General features: G+C 37.8%; 1 protein-coding gene across 4 annotated transcripts in view; it reads right to left on the bottom strand.

Moving 5' to 3' along the window:
• The window catches only part of LOC149551192 (uncharacterized), a 47337-nt gene extending 28501 nt beyond the window's left edge, over positions 1–18836 (bottom strand). Inside the window, exons 1-4 of one of the 4 annotated variants that reach the window (XR_016352705.1) lie at positions 18478–18831; positions 18212–18345; positions 10931–11054; positions 10672–10777 (exon numbers count right to left, since the gene is read on the bottom strand). Coding sequence is in view for 2 of the 4 variants with exons in the window: in XM_089786768.1 (XP_089642894.1) it covers positions 10672–10825; positions 10931–11054; positions 18212–18345; positions 18478–18736 (671 nt within the window). In the remaining 2 variants the exon portion in view is untranslated. Of the gene's footprint in view, positions 1–10671; positions 10826–10930; positions 11055–18211; positions 18346–18477 lie in introns of all 4 variants that reach the window. The other 3 variants (XR_016352704.1, XM_089786768.1, XM_089786769.1) reach the window with 3 other exon arrangements.
• Positions 18837–21045: the final 2209 nt, after the last annotated feature.

The raw sequence follows: 21045 nt of genomic DNA, 5'->3' as shown, positions 1-21045 counted from the left end.
CCATTTTCAACATTGCAGATTTAACAGAGTATCATGATGATGGTGCAGATGAGGAGTTGGTGTTAGAGCCATGTCTGATTCTTGCTTCTAAGGAGGAGATAGAAGACATTCTAGATCAACGTGTGGGTAGGAGTACCAGAAACAGGCAGTATGAAGAGTATTTGGTGAAATGGAAAGGACGGCCAATCGAGGACTCAACTTGGATTTCAGCAGCTGAGGTTTCCCATTTGGGATTTCCTCTACCATCCATAAAGTGACAGGGTCACTTTTCAATCTACCCTGGGTGTCTGATGCAGGAGCATCCAGAGGTATAAGGGCAATCCTGTGTCACCCAAAAAAATATACTTAGACTTAGTTTCTGTTTCATGTCTTTACATTTTTGGATACCCATTTGGGTCAAATAAAGGTTCCAACTCTCACAATTCCACTATCAGTGCGTTTGAAAATCTCGAAAAAATAGGAGCATGCAATTTGGCCATCATTTTGGTGACCTAGAAGGTTTGAATTGACCAGATGAATGTAATTGTGATTTAGAGCATTCCAGAAAAAGAATCAGGTCAAAAGGCCCCACGGTTTGAAAGTTATTGCAGTTTTTCGGGTTTTGGAGACCTAAGAATGCTTCAAAGTCAGGTTTGGGGCATTAAATGACCTCAAAAAGGGTTGAAAAATTGGGGACAAGCGAATCTTGTCCATAGGGCTATAGAGCGCTTCGAGAGCTTTCCGAAAATGTAAACGGTTTGTCAATCGGAGCTACGGTTCAAAAGTTATGCCTCCCGGAAGTTCGGTTACCGTTTCTGGATTCTTCTAGATTTGCACCGACTTCTAACGCAGCTTTCGGAACCTTCTATTTCGTCGGTGGATGCCTACTAGCACTTTCTAGAATGTACTCCTAGTCCTTAACCCTCCGGGGTCTACTTAAGGAGATTTCTGGCATTGTAAAAGGCAGTTCGGAGTGGAGTTTGAGAGGAGATGCTAAAAGGAGAAATATTCTCCAAATTTATGCTATTGTAAGCCCTTAGGGCATGTTCTGAAGTTTATTTTCTCTGTACTATTTGTACTAGCTTATTTTCTCAGTTAATATAATTTCCCTTTTCTGTTGTGTCCATTCTGTTCTTGGGTTGTGTCCCCATCATTTATAATACACACAGTGATCAGATTTAGCTCTCGTAAAACCCAAAGACAAAACATATGTATCATATTTTTGATACCACATTCTGGGTGACTGTTTCAAACCATACAGAGACTTTTTTAGTTTACATACCAAATGCTCTTTACCTTTTTCTGCAAAGTACTCCAGTTGGGACATGTTTATCTCTTCTTCAAGATCACCATGAAGAAACGCCATCGTCACATCCATCTGCTCAATTTCAAATTCATGCGCCACTGCAAGTGACAACAAAAATTTGATAGATGTTAGCTTAGCTACAAGATAAAATATTTCTCCATAATCAACCCCTGCTTTCGGAGAATAGCCCTTTGCAACCAATATTGCCTTGTACTTCCCAATCCTTCCGTCTTGACCATACTTCTTCTTAAAGACTCATTTACATCCTATAGCTTTCCTCTCATTAGGCAAAGGTACTAGATCCCAAGTTTCGTTCTTTTCCAAAGTTTTCATTTCATCCTTCATGGCTAACAACCAGGAATCTAAATCTGGCATATTAATTTCTTTTTTAACAATCATAGGCTCATCAACATTCGTAAGCAAAGCATAGGCACAATTAACATTCAACATGGAATAATTAAATCTCTCTGGTGAATAACCGTACCTATCAGGTTGTCGTCTCTCCTAAGTAGATCTCACTTCCTATGGAAAAGCTTCTTGAGATTCAACATGAGGTTCAGGATCATGTTCTTCTTCACTTGTATGATCGCTCAAAGCTCTCCTCGTTCTCATTCTCAGGTATATTTGAATTCTCATTCTCAGCTTTATTTGGAATCTGAAATACCTCTTGTGTGGAATCTAAAGGGATTTGAATTGCTTCCTTTCTCTTCCCAGTTTTCTCTAGCTGCTCAACTGAGTTAGGTTTCATTTCATGAAAGATTACACTCATGTTGTACAAGACCTTTTCAGTGAGAGGGTTCCACAATATGTATCCCTTCACACCCATTCTGTACCCGATGAAGATACACTTCATAGCTTTGTTATCCAACTTTGACCTACTCACTTCAGGTACATGAGTGTATGCCTCATAGCTAAAAATACGAAAATGTCTTAATGACGGCTTCTTACTAGACCATGCTTCCATAGGTGTCTTGTCAATTAGCGTTGTTGTAGGAGAACGATTCAACAAGTAACACGTTGTTGCCACTGCTTCGGACCAAAACTTTTATTCTAGACCAGCACCTCCCAACATGCTCCTTGCTTTCTCCATCAACGACCGATTCATCCTTTCTGCTACTCCATTTTGTTGCAAAGTATAAGGTGTTGCCTTATGCCTCTTGATGCCATGATCTACACAAAATTTGTCAAAATCTGCATTACAAAATTCTCCACCTTTATCCGTCCTTAGGCATTTAATTTTTCTTCCACTCTAATTTTCAACAAGCCTTTTAAATTCCTTAAACCGACTAAACACTTCTGATTTGTTCTTCAAAAAATAAACAAATGTTCTTCTTGAACACTTCTGATTTGTTCTTTAAAAAATAAACAAATGTTCTTGAGACTTCAACTTTGACTTTGTGTCCTTTTTCTTACTCTTTTCCTTAGATCTTCCTCTAACACTTAGGGCTTCTTTGGCTGCCTCAAAGGACTTCTTTCACATCTTTTCCAACAAAAGTATAGCAACTAATTCATCCATTTTCAACTTGGTAGTCGTACTTCCAATGGCCATTACCAAATGATCCCACAAATCAAGCAATGGGCATAATAGTAACATGCATTGATTTTTTCATTAATGGACACACCAACAAATATTAACTGTGCAATCACCATATTAAATGAGTTTAGATGATCCACCACAGTCGTTCCTCCATCCATCTTCAATGAGTACAGTTTCTTTCTCAGGAAAATCTTGTTTACCAAGGATTTTCCCTAATAAATGTCTCCTAATTTTTTCCACAAGGAATATGCGGTTTTCTCTTCATGCACATTCAATAAAACTGAGTTTGCAAGTGTCAATCTTATCAATCCTCTGGCCTTCCGATCCATTAGTTCCCAATCTTCCTATTTCATGCCTGAAGACTTAACACCAAACACGACAGTCCACAAATCTCGATCAACTAGCAAATCTTCTACTTTAAGTTTCCACAACTCAAAGTTGGTGCCATTGAACTTTTCAATATCCACTCGTCCTAACGTACTTGCCATCTCAATTTGCAGACAAAAAACTTGCAAACTCCCACTAGAACCAATTTGACACAAAAAACAAACCCTACCCAACAAGGATAACACAACTGGCCAAGCTCTAATACCACTTGTTAGGAAAGCAACAGTGCGGAAACGCTTTCCAAATGCCAAATGACAAGGAAATAAGCATAAAAAAATTACAGAGATGTGTAGGTTAATAAAATATCAAAAATGTATCAAACACAAAACACAGATTTAATGTGGGAAACCCTTCCAGGAAAATACTCATCACCCAAAACCCCAAGCAAACTTTTGTATTACAGTAAATGAAATTTACTTACAACACTCCGGATTTTCATAGGCTTAGACTGCCTTTACAATCAACCTGATTTCATCAACATTCATTCAAACGAATTCTTGCAGCCATTAAAAAACCATGCAAATTCGTTACAGAATAACACAAACAGTTACAAGCAAAACGGTCTGCCAATCATTTGTCACACACGGATGCCTTCAATGAACACGGCTTTAGTCACTCCTTCGGTGACACAGATACTCTACACGACGGACTCTACTTACCGTACTCATCTCACACACTGTACTATCCGTCAGACAACATCATTCACCATGTCTAGCACCACTGTACCACCGTACTGTCCGGCACCACTGTAATGTCTGACACCACACGGCACAAAATAATATTGCCCTGTAAGTTTAAAATTAAAAAATAAAAATAACTGTCACCGTACGATGACCTACCTCATGGACTGTTAGGCTGCACCGTATGGTGTAACAAAAAGTACCCCTGTACCAGAAACACGTCTTGCTGTACCCTGTCATCCCCTTCCCTGAAACTCAGTGGAACATAGATATTTTTTGAGTGAACTGTTTTTCTTAATATTTTTGTGCCAGCCAAGTCTATTTGTTACACTTGCCAGGTCCAAGCAATTCTTTCTGAATAAATCCTCATTTTTTCAGCAGAATTGGGTTAAGAATCACAAGCAAGTTATTCATCTACCTGAGAAACTTAAAAGTCCAGCAAGTGTTCGCCAACTTTTAGAACCATTGATTAACAACTTTATCTCAAGACAACTCTGTTTTTTAATTTAATGGAGTATAATACAAAACTTATCATGAAACTAAATCCACATAAAAATTTCCCACAAAGTATCTTAAAAATGGGTAGTATCAGAAATACTGTATAAATTATCCTACTTTGATGTATATATCTGGTTCAACTTTGTTATATCCATTTCTCTTTCATTTGTCATAATCAGCATTTGCACATGCAATTATTTATCGCATCCGTAGTATATATAAACACAAAACACACACACAGGTCATTTTGAGAGTAAAGTTATAAAAACTATGTTGACTAGCAGTTTGTGGAGAAATAATGGGATTTCTTGTTAAATCACTTCGAGGACAACCATTTTAGGGATTAATCTCAGACTTCAGAGGTCAATCTGTATTTGTAAATAAATGCTAGCAATAGTTGTTCACGAGGAAGAATGTGCTTTTAGCCCAACAGCGATGACAAATTATTTTTCAAGTTTATGAAACAACAGAATGTTAGTTTAGTTAGCTTTGGACAGCTGTTCGTCCATATGCTATTATTTAGTAAGTAACTGTTTTGCTAACTAATTGGTCAGTTTAGAGACAAATATTTGTTAATTAACTAACCACTTTTGGAAACAACTAGAAACCGACTTGGTTAAGGTTGTTAAGTTGTTTTAATCTCGACCGTCGATTGAGAATCAATCTCGGCCGTTGGTTTCCCAATAGAAGTAGTATAAAAGGAGGTCAGGGGGGGCATTTGGAAGTACAAGAAAGAAGTTTAGAGAAACATTTGCAGTGCTAGCAAATGAGTTTGTAAGTTTGCAGTGTTAGCAAACAGTCTTGCAGTGTTAGCAAGGGCACGGTGTTAGCGTGGGAATAGCAGTGGGGAATATCAACGGGTGAAATTAGGAGGTTGTCAGAGTTCTGCCAGTGAGAGGCAAGAAATTTTGTATCTCTTGATTTGCTGAAGTGTAATAAAATTCCTCATCTGAATAATTAGTTTTCCCTTAGGGGTTTTTTTTCTAGAGACAATTTGTCCAAAAATATTGTGTTCATTGTGTTGCGCATTTCTTTCCGTATTTTATAAATGAAGTTGCAGTTGTGTTATTTTTCGATATTAGCTAAGAATTTGTTTTCAGCAGTTTAATAATCATTTATGATAGGAGATTAATAATCAATGACTACAATAGTTGATTTTTCACATGGTATCAGAGCATCATTAAGGGTAGAAGAGTTTTTCCCTAGGAAAGAAATTTTGATCTCTTTAGATTTAGATGGCTTCAGCTGGTTTGAGAGATCAGGATAGCTTGGATTGTGCCTCGAATTTTGGTGTATGGAAGGCCAGAATTCCTTTATTGTTGGAAGAGAATGGCATCAAGAATTATGCTACCAGTGATGTACCTATACCAACGGATGCAACACAGCTTGCAGCATATAAGAAGGATGATGCCAAGGCGAGAAGGATTATCCTTGATAGTGTCAGGGATCATATTATTCCACATATCGCAAAGCTAGATACGGTGAAGAAGATGTGGGACACTATTCTGAATCTGTATCAAAATGCTACCACCAATAGGAAGTTGATTCTCAGAGAGAAGCTAAAGAATACCTAGATGAACCAGGGAGAAGACATCACAAGTTACCTCACCAGGCTCAGACTTGTCAAGAACGAGTTAGCAGTTGTTGGAGATAGCCCTAATGATGACAAGTTAGTGAGAATACCCTTAAATGGGTTTATTAAACAATGGAGTGTCTTTGTTCAAGTTGTCAGTGGACGAGATACTTTACCCAGTTGGGATCGACTATGGCCTAATTTCACTCAGGAGGAGTTTAGACTAAGTCTTGTCAATGGGGCCAACAAGAGTCAGAAAAATGAGGTGGAACAAGAGAACTTTGCCCTAGCGGGTAAAGGGAAAGCAAAGAAGGGATCTAGCAAAGGATCAAATTCACAAAGTGAGAAGAAGAAGAAGGATCTTTCTAAGGTCAAGTGCTTTGGATGTCACGAGTTTGGCCACTATGTCAATGATTGCCCAGAGAGGAAGAAGGGTAAGAAGCAGGTGGCAGCTTCAGCAAGTGCGAAAGAACTCTCCAGTAGACTAGAAGATGAGTTTGCACTCATAGCTTGTATTGTTAGCTCAACCTCACAATGTGTTTGGTATATAGATAGTAGGGCGTCATTTCATATGACAAGAGTTAGAGAATCCTTCTCTAGTTACAAGGAGGACACCAACATCCAGATTTCTATGGGAAACTTGTCCGAATTCAACCCAGTTGGGAAAGGGACTGTTCAATTTCAAAGGGAGAATGGAAAGATAATTCCACTTCATGATGTGTTGTATGTGCCAGGTTTAGGTATGAATTTGATTTTTGTATCTATTCTTCAAGATAGGGGGTATAATGTACTCTTTAGAGGGACAAATGTGTTGATTAAGAACAAGGATTGGAAATCACCCATAACTATTGGAGTTAGGAGTGGTCACTTTTATAGATTGCAGTTTGATACTCCTAAGGCACTCACGAGCAGCAGTAATCCTAGAGATCTTGGAGAGCTATGGCATAGGAGGATGGGCCATATTCATCCTGGAGCACTTAGATTGCTTCATGAGAGTGATAGGTGTTCTAGAGGTGAGCACAAAGCATGATGATGTATGTAAGGAATGCGTGTTGGGGAAGTTCGCGAAAGCATCTTTTCCAAGGAGTGACACCAGATATAAGGGTGTTCTTGATCTAGTACATTTAGATGTTTGTGGACCAATGTCAACGAAATCTCTCAGAGGATATGAGTTCTATGTTACTTTTATTGATGATTTCTCTAGAAAGACCTGGATATACTTCTTGAAGACTAAGGATGAAGTTTTCAGTCGATTCCAAAAGTTCAAGGCTCTTGTGGAGAATTTGATAGGAAGAAGATAAAGGTTTTTCGGTCAGACAATGGATGCGAGTATAAAGGAAATGTCTTCCAAGAGTTCTATACTAGAGAAAGAATCAAGAGAGAATGGACTGTTCCTTACAATCCACAGCAGAATGAAGTTGCTGAGAGGAAGAACCGTTCTATATCGGAGGCAGCAAGAGCTATGCTACATGACCAGGACATGCCCCTTTACTTATAGGCAGAGGCGTGTAATACAGCAATCTACATCCAGAATAGAGTTCCACACAAGGTGCTAGGGAATATGACACCAGAGGAGGCTTTCACAGGGAAGAAGCCAGATGTTGGTCACTTCAAGATATTTGGGAGTTTGGTGTATTGTCATATTCTTGGAGATACACGTACAAAGTTAGATCAGACTGCGGAGAGGGGGTAATTTGTTGGGTACAGTGAAAACTCAAAAGCATAAAGGATTTTCATTCCAGCGACTAAAAGAATTATTGTCAGACGTGATGTCAAGTTCATGGAGGACAAGGCATTTAGGAAATCCAGAGATTTGCCAGTAGATGATCAGAGTGAGCAGCCAAAAGAAGCTCCAAGACCAAGTCAAGGACAACAAAGCTCAAGTATAGTTACCAGTATGAGTGTAGACTAAGGTAGTGAATATTCACAGAGTATGGAGCAACTGGTGTAACAGGAAATGCATCTAGAGGACTTAGAGGTTGACATTTCATCCTCTACAGTTGGCAACAAGAACCATGAGGTTCTAGATACACAAAGGGATACTCAGGAGTTTGTGGGAGCTCCTAGACAGCAGAGACAACCAGCCAAGTTCAATGACTATGTGGCATTAGTTAGTCAATTGGTAGATAGTGAGCCTTCTAGCTATCAGGAAGCTGCAGAACATCAGGTATGGCAAGATGCTATGGTTGAAGAATATTCCTCAATAATGCAAAATGATGTGTGGGAGGTAGTGCCTAGACCAATAGATAGGACAGTAGTTGGATCACACTGGATCTATAAGATAAAGCACGGTGTAGATGGTAGCATCAAGAAATACAAGACGAGATTCGTGGCAAAGGGGTTCTCTTAGAAGGAGGGAATAGACTATGAGGAGACATTTGCTCTAGTTGCCAGGTATACTTCTATACGAGCTGTAATCTCACTTGCAGCACAGATGGGATGGTAGATCCATCAAATGGATGTCAAGACAGCATTCTTTAATGGTGAGTTGAAGGAAGAGATATACATAGAACAACCAGAAGGCTTTGTAGCACACAACAAAGAGACCCACGTGTGCAGATTGAAGAAAGCATTGTATGGACTCAAGCAGGCTACCAAAGCATGGTATGAGCGCATTGATACATACTTGCAGAAAATGGGCTTTGTGAAGAGTGAAGCAGATGCTAACCTCTACTACTTGGTGGTTGAAGGTGAGATTCTCATTCTTGTTCTTAATGTGGACGACCTGTTTCTTACAGGTTCACTAGGGCTCATAGTGGACTGCAAGAGGAACCTTGCAGAAGAGTTTGAGATGAAGGATTTGGGACTTATGCACTACTTTCTAGGCATGGAAGTGTGGCAGACAGATGGGGAGATTTTCCTTGGTCAAGGGAAATATTGCATTGAAATCTTGAAGAAATTTGGGATGGAGGATTGCAAAGCCATGTCTACACCCATGATCACAAATTGAAGGAAGGTAGATACATCCAGGGAGAAGGATGTAGATCCCAATTTATACAAACAATTGATTTGTTCGCTTATGTATTTGGTCAACACTAGGCCAATTATAGCATTTGCAGTTAACTCTCTTAGTCAATTCATGGTTGAACCAAAGAGAATGCATTGAATAGTGGCCAAGCATGTATTGTGTTACTTGCATGGTATAGTTGAGTATGTGATCAAATATGTTCGAGGTAAAGGTATCAAGTTGATAGTCTATACTAACGCAGATTGGGCAGGAAGTACAATGGACAAAAGGAGCACTTCAGGGTGTTGTTTCAGCTTGGGATCAGGAGTTGTTTCTTGGTTCAGCAGGAAGCAGAAGTCTATGGCTTTGAGTTCAACAGAAGCAATATACATAGCAGCTAGCATGGCGAGATGTGAAGGTATATGGCTTTGGAAGTTATTAGTAGCTTTGTTTGGTCAGAAGGTTGAGACTACTGTGATACATTGTGATAATCAGAGTTGCATCAAGTTGTCTGAGGATTCAATGTTTCATGGTAGGTCTAAACATATAGATATCAAATATCACTTCATCAGAGATTGTGTACAATGGGGAGTTGTTCAACTACAGTACATACCCACAAAGGAGCAGGTAGCAAGCATTCTGACTAAGGCATTGGGGAAGGCAAAATTTATCTTCTTCAAAGATAAGTTAGGTTTCATGCAGAACAGCTGCCTCGCTAAGAGAGAGTGTTAGTTTAGTTAGCTTTGGACAGTTATTCGTCCATATGCTATTATTTAGCAAGCAATTGTTTTGCTAGCTCATTGGTTAGATTAGAGACAAATATTTGTTAATTAACTGACCACTTTTGGAAACAACTAGAAACCGACTTGGTTAGGGTTGTTAAGTTGTTTTAATCTCGACCGTCCATTGAGAATCAATCTCGGCTGTTGGTTTCCCAATATGAGTAGTATAAAAGGAGGTCAGAGGGGCATTTGGAAGTACAAAAAAGAAGTTTAGAGAAACATTTGCAGAATAAACATTTGAAGTATAAAAGAAGTTAGGTTGCCATTTGGATCTTCATAGATATTATGTCTTCATTTTCTATGTTATATTTTTCTGATACATCTCACAAGTTAGGCTCCTTAAGTAAAAAAGCTACGTATTATAGTAATGCTTCACAGTTCCTCTAAGTACTTTTAAGTAATAGCTGTTACTCTGTATGGTCTTGAAAAGGCTTTGAGGTTAGAACATAGATATACACTAGGGAGTGAGGGTGTCCTCAGACTACAAAGACTTTTGAGGAGTTCTAAGCATGATGATATTAAAATTTTAAATCCTACAAGAGTTCAAGCCAAACCATCCAAACAAATATCTACTAATCTAATAGGCAATCTTGTGACCACAAAACAAGATAAGTTGTCAATTTTGAATCTAATGGAAGTTGTCAACTTTTCTATTTGGATAGAACTTAGCAAACTTAAAATTGCAATCTTGTAAAAGATGATGTTCCTTCAATTTTCTGCATATGTTTCAAAAATTTGGCAAGTAAAAAAATAATACATCACAATTTTTGCACAATTTAGGCAATCACGCCCTTAATTAGAAACAGTCACTATCATAATTTCACAACCACAAAATTTCTTACAGTTCACTTAAGAGCAAAGTATCAGTTCATTCATGCATCAAAATAAAACAAAAAATCAGTTATAAAACTGTAAACAAAATAAAATACTGCTATTGAATATTTTTTATATTTTAAATAAATATTATGATTGGATATCATACTGTAATATGCCATCCTTCACTGCTACCCATGCATCTGCAGGAGTCGTATTGAGCATCTCATGTATATCTGTCTGTCGCCCATGACCTAACACTCTGCTGTGAAGCTCTGAACAAAGGTGCACATCAGATTCTTCCATATGCCGTACTTTAAACTCTGCAAATTTACACTCAGTGTCAGCAGTGAAAAGAAATAAGACTGAATTCAAGGTAAAGAAAGAGTAATCACATTTTTCTTCAAGTGCATAAGGTCTAATTTTACCTTCTTTCCTGATTTCCCAAGTACATAATTTCTCATTCATTGAACCTTGCAAGTAAGTGACACATTCAATTGGTCGAAACCCCAACTTTGCATATAGAGAGAAAGACTTTGTGTTTGCTGCAATCTGAAGCAACAATTCATTAATCGTCGGCCATGATAGTCAATGTTAGATTACGCTTGCATATCAACCAATATCTGTTGGAAAAAATCAGTACTTTATCATACTGCAAGAATTGAACCCTTATAACACACAAATAAAAGATTATTGCAGAATGTTTAATATTTGAACGTAAAGAAGGGCTGATGAGTACTTTCAGATTCTTCTATACAACGCACATTTGTAAACATCATATTCTGACCCACAGCCACTGCAAATTCAACTCCATTTTTGTTCAGTCCTTGCAACCCTCAAGATCAAAACCACAATTTTGAAGCCAGCCTATGTTGCCAACAGTCTCTAAGTCCATCAGTACAGGTTAGTCTATGTCAAATTAAAGTGAACAGTACTGTAACAAGAAATTGAGAGCAGATCTTAAACGTACAGTTCTTGTCTATACCTACTGAAGTGATGGACACACATAAAGCACCTTTCTGTGGTTCTATGTTCCTAATTGATACATTGGTTTCTTCTTTGCAATCTAGTTGCCAATTTTCCGAGTGTAACTCAAAAAATACTCGCTGGTGATAATTCTTGCAGCCAAGCAAGACATAAAAGAGACAAATTTTAATATAAATGGGAGGCTATGTTCCAGAGACTCAGTCTAAACCTTCAAATGCTACATTATGCGTCTAGCCCCACTTTTAGTGCTAGTGTGGATCCAAATTACTATAGTGATTCCTCATTTGAAAGCTCAAGTAACTATACACCTAGAATCCGGAAGTCATGTCTGTTGTAAAGCCATGCCATAACTCAGAGCTCTGGACAAGTGCTTGCAAATTTAGTGAGCCACATAAACATGCTTGACCTAGATATAGAACGGTCTCAAACTCAGCATACATCTACAAATTCCCAACATGTTTGGCCAGCTTTGTTTTATGATCAATATGTTGATTGTGCTACTAAACTTGACGAGACTATTGCCAACGTCATTGAACCTATCTCTTTTGCCCAAGAGTTAGAAAACCTCAAAAGGCCAGATGGTAAATCAGTTTTGGGTGTTTGTGCTATTAATTTACCTCCCAGGTAAATATAGGCCTGATGAAAGTGCATGTTTTGACATGTATTACGAGGCATTTCATCTTGGTGGAAGTTTGCTTCCCCCAGATTAGCAACCAACAAGTTTAGGCATGCCTTTTGGGTGGACAAGTGTTGCTTAAGCATCATGTGGAATTAGCATCCCACCTCAGAACGTTGTTGGGATGAACTTTAAGCTTCAAAGATATAATGGATCAATTCATGAAAATGGTAGCACCAAGGATATGGCACGTGCGTAAAGAAGTTGGAACCCAGAGCTCTGTAATTCTTTGATGGCTTCCTTGTTTTATTGACATTGACCAAGGTATTCAGGCAGGCAATACTGTATGTAATTATGTAAGTGAAGTTCAAGAATATACACTTGAGAATGGCATTGCTGATAAAAATGTCAAAATAGAATTTCTTGCAGCCTGATGATTTTGTCATCCATGATGGGTATGCTGACTAATATACCGATAGGGTTAGGCCTCTAAGACAAAAATGTTTAATTTAGATCTTCTTGGTCATGGAGCTCTCTGCTTGAACATGTTTCTTACATCTTGATTTGGAGGAGTTGTCTTCTGTTGATTAGGGCTGTATTTAGGACACATTTCTAAACTCGTTAGTTTAGTGTTGTGGTGCTGTATTTATACGTTCTCAAAAGGGTTAAGATAGTTGTCGGCACAGGGAGAAGAGGGAGATCATAGATCGTATCTTAGACCAATACCTAAGCAGAAATTTCAGAACACAACATTGCAGTAAAGAGCCTGACACGAGGGCAGAACGTGAAGGGCAGGGCCTTTTCAATTGCACGTCTCAAGTTGATTTATATGCTGATAATATGAATGATGATTTGAGTCAAGTCTGTGATCAATGTGTTAAATTGTGATTGCAACACCATGGGTGAGCTGCAAACTCCAAATCACTATGAAGACCAGCATTGTGCAGTTCAATTTGGAAGTGTGCTCAATGGTGTGAGATAGTGTGAATCGAATTCCTATTTCTTATGGCTTGATTGTGCTGATGGTTCTAGTGGTAGGTTTAATCTAGGCTTCTCAAGCACTCTTAATAAAGTGACCTGCATGAACACAAAAGATGGCTTCAGTTTTGGCTCAGTGGTATGTATACCATCATTTTTTGAGGATGCTTAGCTCGTTCATCACACTTGTCTTTGACAGAGGCAAATAATTTGTGTCAGTTTAATCATGGCCTTTTGCTGTGTATGTTATTTGCAGAATCTGAACTGTAATTATTAAAAAAATTGTTCGAAGCCTCATAATTTCAATTCCATGTGTGCCATCATGACTGCTAGTAGTAAGATGAAACTTTTTCCTTGTGTAGATGTCTTATTTATATTTATTATTTACCCCTCCCTCCCTCATCGTCTTATTTTGCTCCTTTTGTCTATGCCATACAGATGGCTTGGATTCTCTTAATGCATGGATGAGGCACACATCCCAAACTACAGCCAATGTTGGCACCTTGCTCAAATTTGAACTTTGCACATTCTTCTATTGCCTTCGCCCTTTTGGCCCATCAGTGAGTCCAATTCGATAGTTACTTCAACGGAAGCCCCTTGGTCAATTTGTGCTATGTCAAAAATACATGTGTGTGAGAATTCTTGGATCAATTATTAAGCTTGGGCGGGCTCTTGGACTTTCCCTCACCACCTGACTTCCCTTTTTTCCAATTTTCTATTTCAAACTTTTGGACTCTTTCCTTTCTAGCCATTAAAACTTTCCGTAACTCAAGAGCTTTAGTTCCCCACATTCCTATTTTAAACTTTTTAAATTTCCCTTACTCAAGTGCCCAATTTTCTTGGGTTTCCATTTCCTTAAGCTTTCCAAGCACCCACTTCAGACTTTCTTTTACTTGTGCTCAAGTCCCCAAGTTTCCATTTCATAGTTTATAACTTTCCCTTACTCATGTGCTCAAGTTCCTTGAGTTCTAATTTCCTCTAGCTCTCTGACCTTCATTTCTCCACCCATACATTTTTGTAGCAAACATCTTAAACATTTGTGGAACTGATAGATAATTTGTTTGATTTTCACTCTCGTACAGACTCTAAAGTTAAATTATTTAACTAAAACATCATATTTTAAGATTTCATAATTCATATAAGTAAGTTTATCCATGTTTTTATATATGAACATTTAAAATTTCTTCATATATTTAAAAAATTCCTATTTTCATATAACTGTTCCCACTGCCATCCCTTACTTAAGAAAAGAAAAATTCATCCCAAAAACCCGTTTCCCGGTCCCCCTGTTGATGAGGAGGGAACAAGAATAAAAATAATAACAGCCGTACTTATGAGATGGAAGGAAGAAGCCGGAGAATTCTACAGCAAAGTCATAAGAAAAATGGCAAAAACTTCAATATGAACAACACCTTACAGTTTGCATCCATTCATTCATGGCAAGCACATAGAGATGCTACCTCATTACATGCATGATCCCTCAACTCTCAACTTGTTCCTGCAAGTGGCCATGAAATAAATATTGTACATTCCTCCTACCCACTTTCCACCACGTTTAGGCCACATTACATGGTGTTCACGTAAGCAAGAGGCATATCTATTCAGATTGACTTTCAAAAACTTTTGTGAGTCTGTTTCTTGCAACGACTTCTACACATAGAAAAAATACCACTACTATTTTATTTAGAAGAAACCAATAGAGATGATGTGCATCAATTTGCAATATTAAAATATTGAGGCTTGCTGGAAATAATAGAGCATAAAGCTAAATAACAGGAAACCACCACAATATTTTATTTCATTTATTTAGGGCACAACAAAAATAATTTCACAATGCACTCAATGTTCTTAGCCTTCTTCTCAGGAAAAGAAATATAAAATCATACCCTCCCAAAAGATTTCGGAGAGAATTTATAAACAACGCCAAATAGTTAAGAATTGGTTTTGGCAACCACCAGACCCGTAAAGCTTTTGTTTAAACCTTTACTAAGTTATAACACAATATTAAATTAAGCCCTAAAATTAAACACCACCCCAAATGCAATGCAAACCCTAAAAAAAAATTTAAACACCATCGCAAATGCAATCCAAAAATTTATTCTTGTGCCTAGCACTTGCTCCTGCAGCATACTCCCGGGGGTAAATTTTGTCTCAAGTCCGCTTAGAGACCACTTGTTGTAGATCCCCACCTTGTCTTAGAATTTCCGTTTCTAGTAACCAAGTGGCTTCAAAATTAGGAAGGCCCTTCCACTTAACCAAATACTCCATGTGTACTTTGTGTCTTGTCCTCATTGCTTCCCTGCTATTGATGATACTTTCCATCTGGGGTGTCTCTTTAGACGGCAATTGTTGAATCCATTCATCAGATTCAAGTGTTGTTGCTTCTTCACCAACTGCTTCATTTGAACCCTTATACAATGTGAGATCTGAGACATTAAATATAGATGAAATAGCTACATTTGGAGGTAATGGTACCTTGTATGCATTTTCTCCATACTTTTCTAGGATTTCACATGGTCCAATCTTCTTCATCATCAACTTCGTATGATTTCCCCAATGTAACCGATCTTTGTTCAAGTGTACCATAACCAAGTTTCCAACTTGGAATTGCACATTCCTTCTCTTCAAATCTACCTTAGCCTTCACCTTTAAGTTATTTTGTTGCAAGATTTGCTTTACGTGCTCATGCACTTCCACCATTGCTTCAGCAAACTCTTCTGCATGTCCACTCCTTTTCTCCAAACCATCCATATTTCTGAGTTTCAAAACTCCCCTTGGATGTCTCCCATAAACAACTTCAAAAGGACTCATCCCTGCGCTACAATTCACCGAGTCATTATATGCAAACTCTGCTTGAGGTATGATAGCATCCCAACTACCTCCATGTTCTTGTGTCAAGCACCTCAAAAGGTTTCCCAAGGATCTATTAACTACCTCAGTTTGCCCATCTATTTGAGGATGATAGACTGAACTAAAAGACAAATTTGTGCCCAACTTCTTCCATAGGGTCCTCCAAAAGTGACCTACAAACTTGCTGTCCTTGTCAGATACAATGCTCAATGGCAAACCATGAATATGAACTATTTCTTTAAAGAATAGCCCTGCAATATAACTAGCATCATTAGTGGTTTTTCATGGAATAAAGTGAGCCATTTTGTTGAATCTATCAACAACCACATATATGCTATCATAAACTATCTTTGTCCTTGGTAATCCTATCACAAAATCCATACTCAAACACTCCCAAGGTCTATTTGGTATGGGTAAGGGTTGATAAAGTCCAGCATTTGTTGATACTCCCTTGGCCCTTTGACACACAAGACAACCTTCCACAAATTTCCTGATGTTTGTTTGCATCTTTGGCCAATAATAAAACCTGTGTATCAATTCCAATGTCTTGTTCAGACCAAAATGACCACTAAGACCTCCACAATGTTTTTCTTTAATAACATTGTCCCGCATAGAGCATTTGGGAATACATAGCTGACTGCCCTTAAACAACAGTCCATCTTGCACAATAAATTCAGAAAAATCAGAATGAAAACTACCTTCCAATTGAGTGCAAACCTCATATGCTTCGCTGAAATCTCTATCTTCCGCATACATTCCCTTCAATGCATCTACACCCATGCTTTGAATTTGTACTTCTTGCACCGTTAACACTCTTCTACTAAGTGCATCAGCCACCTTATTGGCTTGTCCTTTCTTATGCTTGATCGTAAAGGTATAAGCCTGCAAACTCTCAACCCATTTCATGTGCCTATGGTTGAGTTTTTCCTGCCCATTCAAAAAACTAAGAGCATGGTTGTCAGTATATACAATAAACTCCTTAGGTAGCAAATAGTGCCTCCATTTTTTTAATGCCTGGACCATGGCATACAATTCCAAGTCATAAGAAGAATATTTCTTCTTTGCCTCATTCAGCTTCTCACTAAAAAATGCAACGGGCCTGCCTTCTTGACTGGGCACAAGAATAAATTTTTGGATTGCATTTGTGATGGTGTTTAAATATATTTTTTTAGGGTTTGCATTGCATTTGGGGTGGTGTTTAATTTTAAGACTTAATTTAATATTGTGTTATAACTTTAGTAAAGGTTTAAACAAAACCTTTACGGCCCTGGTGGTTGCCAAAACCAGTTCTTAACTGTTTGGCTTTGTTTATAAATTCTCTCCAAAAACCTTTTGGGAGGGTATGATTTTATATTTCTTTTCTTGAGAAGAAGGCTAAGAACATTGAGTGCATTGTGAAATTATTTTTGTTGTGCCCTAAATAGATGAAATAAAATATTGTGGTGGTTTTCTGTTATTTAGCTATTGTGAAATTATTTTTGTTGTGCCCTAAATAGATGAAATAAAATATTGTGGTGGTTTCCTGTTATTTAGCTTTATGCTCTATTATTTCCAGCAAGCCTCAATATTTTAATATTGCAAATTGATGCACATCATCTCTATTGGTTTCTTCTAAATAAAATAGTAGTGGTATTTTTTCTGTGTGTAGAAGTCATTGTTGCAGGAAACAAACTCACAAAAGGTTTTGAAAGTCAATCTGAATAGATATGCCTCTTGCTTACGTGAACATCGTGTAATGTGGCCTGAACATGTTGGAAAGTGGGTAGGAGGAATGTACAGTATTTATTTCATGGCCACTTGCAGGAACAAGTTGAGAGTTGAGGGATCATGCATGTGGTGAGGCAGCATCTCTATGTGCTTGCCATGAATGAATGGATGCAAACTGTAAGGTGTTGTTCATATTGAAGTTTTTGCCATTTTTCTTATGACTTTGCTGTAGAATTCTCCAGCTTCTTCCTTCCATCTCATAAGTACGGCTGATATTATTTTTATTCTTGTTTCCTCCTCATCACCTGTCCTGAAAACCCAGGGTACCGTAGGGAAGACCATCGTACCAAGAGCTCTTGTTTGAATACTTGTTGGTTGGAAATGGGTAATACTTCTGAGCATATCATTCACATTTTGAAGACATTTGCAGGTCTGACTATATCAGAAATCTAATTTCAGTTTACTTATCATACATCTTTGAGATTCTGATATCGTAATTGAAACATCCTAACTTCGTCAAGTCCTGCAACTATAATTGAAACAGGGTGATAGGAGAGCGACGAGATATTACCTGAACAAGACTGATGGATTTAGCGTTTGTAGCATTTGCCCTCTCTATCAAGGCACTCATCATAGCCTTCCCTACTCCCTTGTTGTTATGGGCGGGATCAACAAACACAGGCCCAATTTGTTGAAGACTCTCTCCTACAAGATGCTAAACTGAAATCCTTCAATGTGCTTAAAACAACAAATCATCAACACATCATAATATATCTCACATTTCAATAGAATTTTTTTTAAAATAGTAACTCAAGGAGCAAAGTTTTAAAGGCTGACCTATGAAGTGGAGGAAAGCGGCTCCAATTAGTTGGCCTGAGGCCTTGTCCAAGGCAGTAATTCCACAGCTTTTTGGAGACTGGAAAATCCGGCGCAGACATTCTTCAGAAATTTCTACTGTCTCAAAGTCTATGGAAGGATCGATCCCGACAGAGAGGTTGAATTCTGTGTACGCATGTTGCATAATGGGTGCCAATGCTTTCACGTCCTCCACAACTGAATTTCTTACCTCCATTGTTAGTATAATGACTGTCTCCATACAGTAAAGTATCGCATGGAAATTTTAATTCGACACTTTCTAGATATTTCCTTCGTAGGGTCAAAAAGCTTGGCAGCGGTGAACTTAGTCACGTACATCTGGTCCACAAAAAACAAAAGACAAAACGCTTTTATTATTTATGAATATGGAGTATCTAGTGGAGTCTCGTGTTAGAGGAGAAAGAAAAAATGGTGTGCTCCCCGTCTCAGATAAGTAGTTGTATTTAATTTGATTTCTTTAAATTCATAATTCAAAAAGACTCTAAATTCTAAAGGCTTTCTCTAAATTATAATAAACTATTTATTTAACTTCCAAGTTTGGACTTGATTGATGTTTATCATGTTGCTTACTATGAAAGTTGAGTTTATGTGTTCTTCGAATGGAATTGAGTTGACAAAAGGATGAGAGATTCTATAATTGGGACAGAGGGAAGAACGGTGGACTCATGAAGTTCATTATATGGAATTTGGATAATGTTAGGAGGAGAATATGGAGATTGGAGGATAATGTATCAATGGATGGGAGGGTTTTATTGATAGTAGGAGATGGAAGAGGATCGGTAGATGCAAGAAGAGCGATAGGTGTGGGAGGTGGAAGAGGATTTATGGTTGTGGGAGGTTGAGAGGCCTCATCACTAGTGCCTTCACTTGATGAAATGAGATGACATAACTTATCAACTTTGGGAGTGGGATTTCCTATTGGCTTCCTTGTTATACTTCTTGGAGACTTGAATATTGGAGGATTGGCATATGTAGATTGTGGAGAGCTAAGATAGTACATGTATGAAGATGTGATAGTGGTTTGTGAACTTGGTTGGATGGATGATGGCGTAGAAACAACTGTGAAAGTTGGAATGATTAGATAGCTTGCATAAGTAGGCATGGAGGTCACTTGTGAATTGAAATGGATAACGGATGGGGGAGTAGTGACGAATTGGGATATACCATATGAAGTGGATAGAAGGATGTAGGTTGATTGTTTAAGGGAATTTTGGTAATAGATGAGGGAATAAAAGATGGTGGATTGAGAGAAGATGAAGAAGATATTAAGTAGAAGGTGGATTAACAATCACGTGGGAATTACTTCGTTAGATTGGAGGAATTTAAGGACTAGGTTTATTGATTATAAATGGGTTGTAGAGTAATGAGATGATAGATTTGGATTAGAGATGTAGGTGGTATGCCTATTGTGGAAATATGGAGATTGGGATATGACAATGAGAGAAGATTGAGGTATGAATTTCATGTGATTGGACTATGTGGGTGCAATACAGGAAGGAGGTGTGGATAAATGCAATAATGGGTTTCCCTTGTCAAGCACATGATTATGATAAGGAGTGCAGTGGGTATGCATAGAGACATGATGGGGTATTTTGGAGGAATGATTAGATTTATGAAGATATTTAGAGAAAGCTTGCTAAGGTTATCTATAACTCACTATGATCAACAAGAATGTCATCATCATTAGAATGGGATAAACTGAAAGAAAAAGGTAGGATAACCAAACTCATCATAAAATAAATGTGACAACATAATTTTTTTATAAGTTGGATAGTGATGGAGGATGAAGACGGACAAGAAACTAAAGCTCATATTAAGATGAGCAATAAGCTCATACTAGGATTTGGATTACGCTCTGTTGGAAATATATGTGATAGGCTAAGTTATTGAGAGGGGAGGGGTGAATCAGCAACCTATAAAACTTAATCCTTTATTAGCAACTAATCCTTCTTGTATATTATGATCTAATTGTATGCATGAAAAACTAAAAGCATAAAAACATTCATAACACTTTTGACACGCAATATAGTGACCCAAAAACCTTCCAAATAGAAAGTAAAACTGGGGTGGGGATGATACCCACAAGCATTAGTACTGCAGTATAAAGTTGGCATGTTAAGGCTTACAATGATCACTTATAATGATCTGCCTTATTAGGAGCAATAAGGACTGCTAGGCTCACCTTACAAAAGGATTTACAAACATATAATGATGTATTCAGTAAAGAGATTTACAAAACATTGTTAAGTCTACCTTGTAAAAGGATTTAACTGATCTACCTATTAGGATGAAATGGTGGCTAATCTCTGATCTACAACTTGGTTTGTTGAATGAGATTCCTTTGAGTGTAATGATCACCTTGTTGTGATAGATAAACTTGTGTTGCTCCTTATACTGTTGTAGCCTTTGTACTTCAATTCTTTTTTCTTCTTTGGTTATTACATTACTTCCATACTATATATTGGATGTGATACAATACATTAAATATATACCAATCCAAATTACAATTCAACAAAGTCGGCTACAATA

The sequence above is a fragment of the Cupressus sempervirens genome, chromosome 6 (genome assembly GCF_028749045.1).
Source record: "Cupressus sempervirens isolate cs-2001-9-10 chromosome 6, ASM2874904v1, whole genome shotgun sequence".
In the NCBI taxonomy this organism is placed as follows: Eukaryota; Viridiplantae; Streptophyta; class Pinopsida; order Cupressales; family Cupressaceae; genus Cupressus; species Cupressus sempervirens.
The sequence above is the reverse complement of the archived record's forward strand: the minus strand, read 5'-3'. Positions and strand labels throughout refer to the sequence as shown.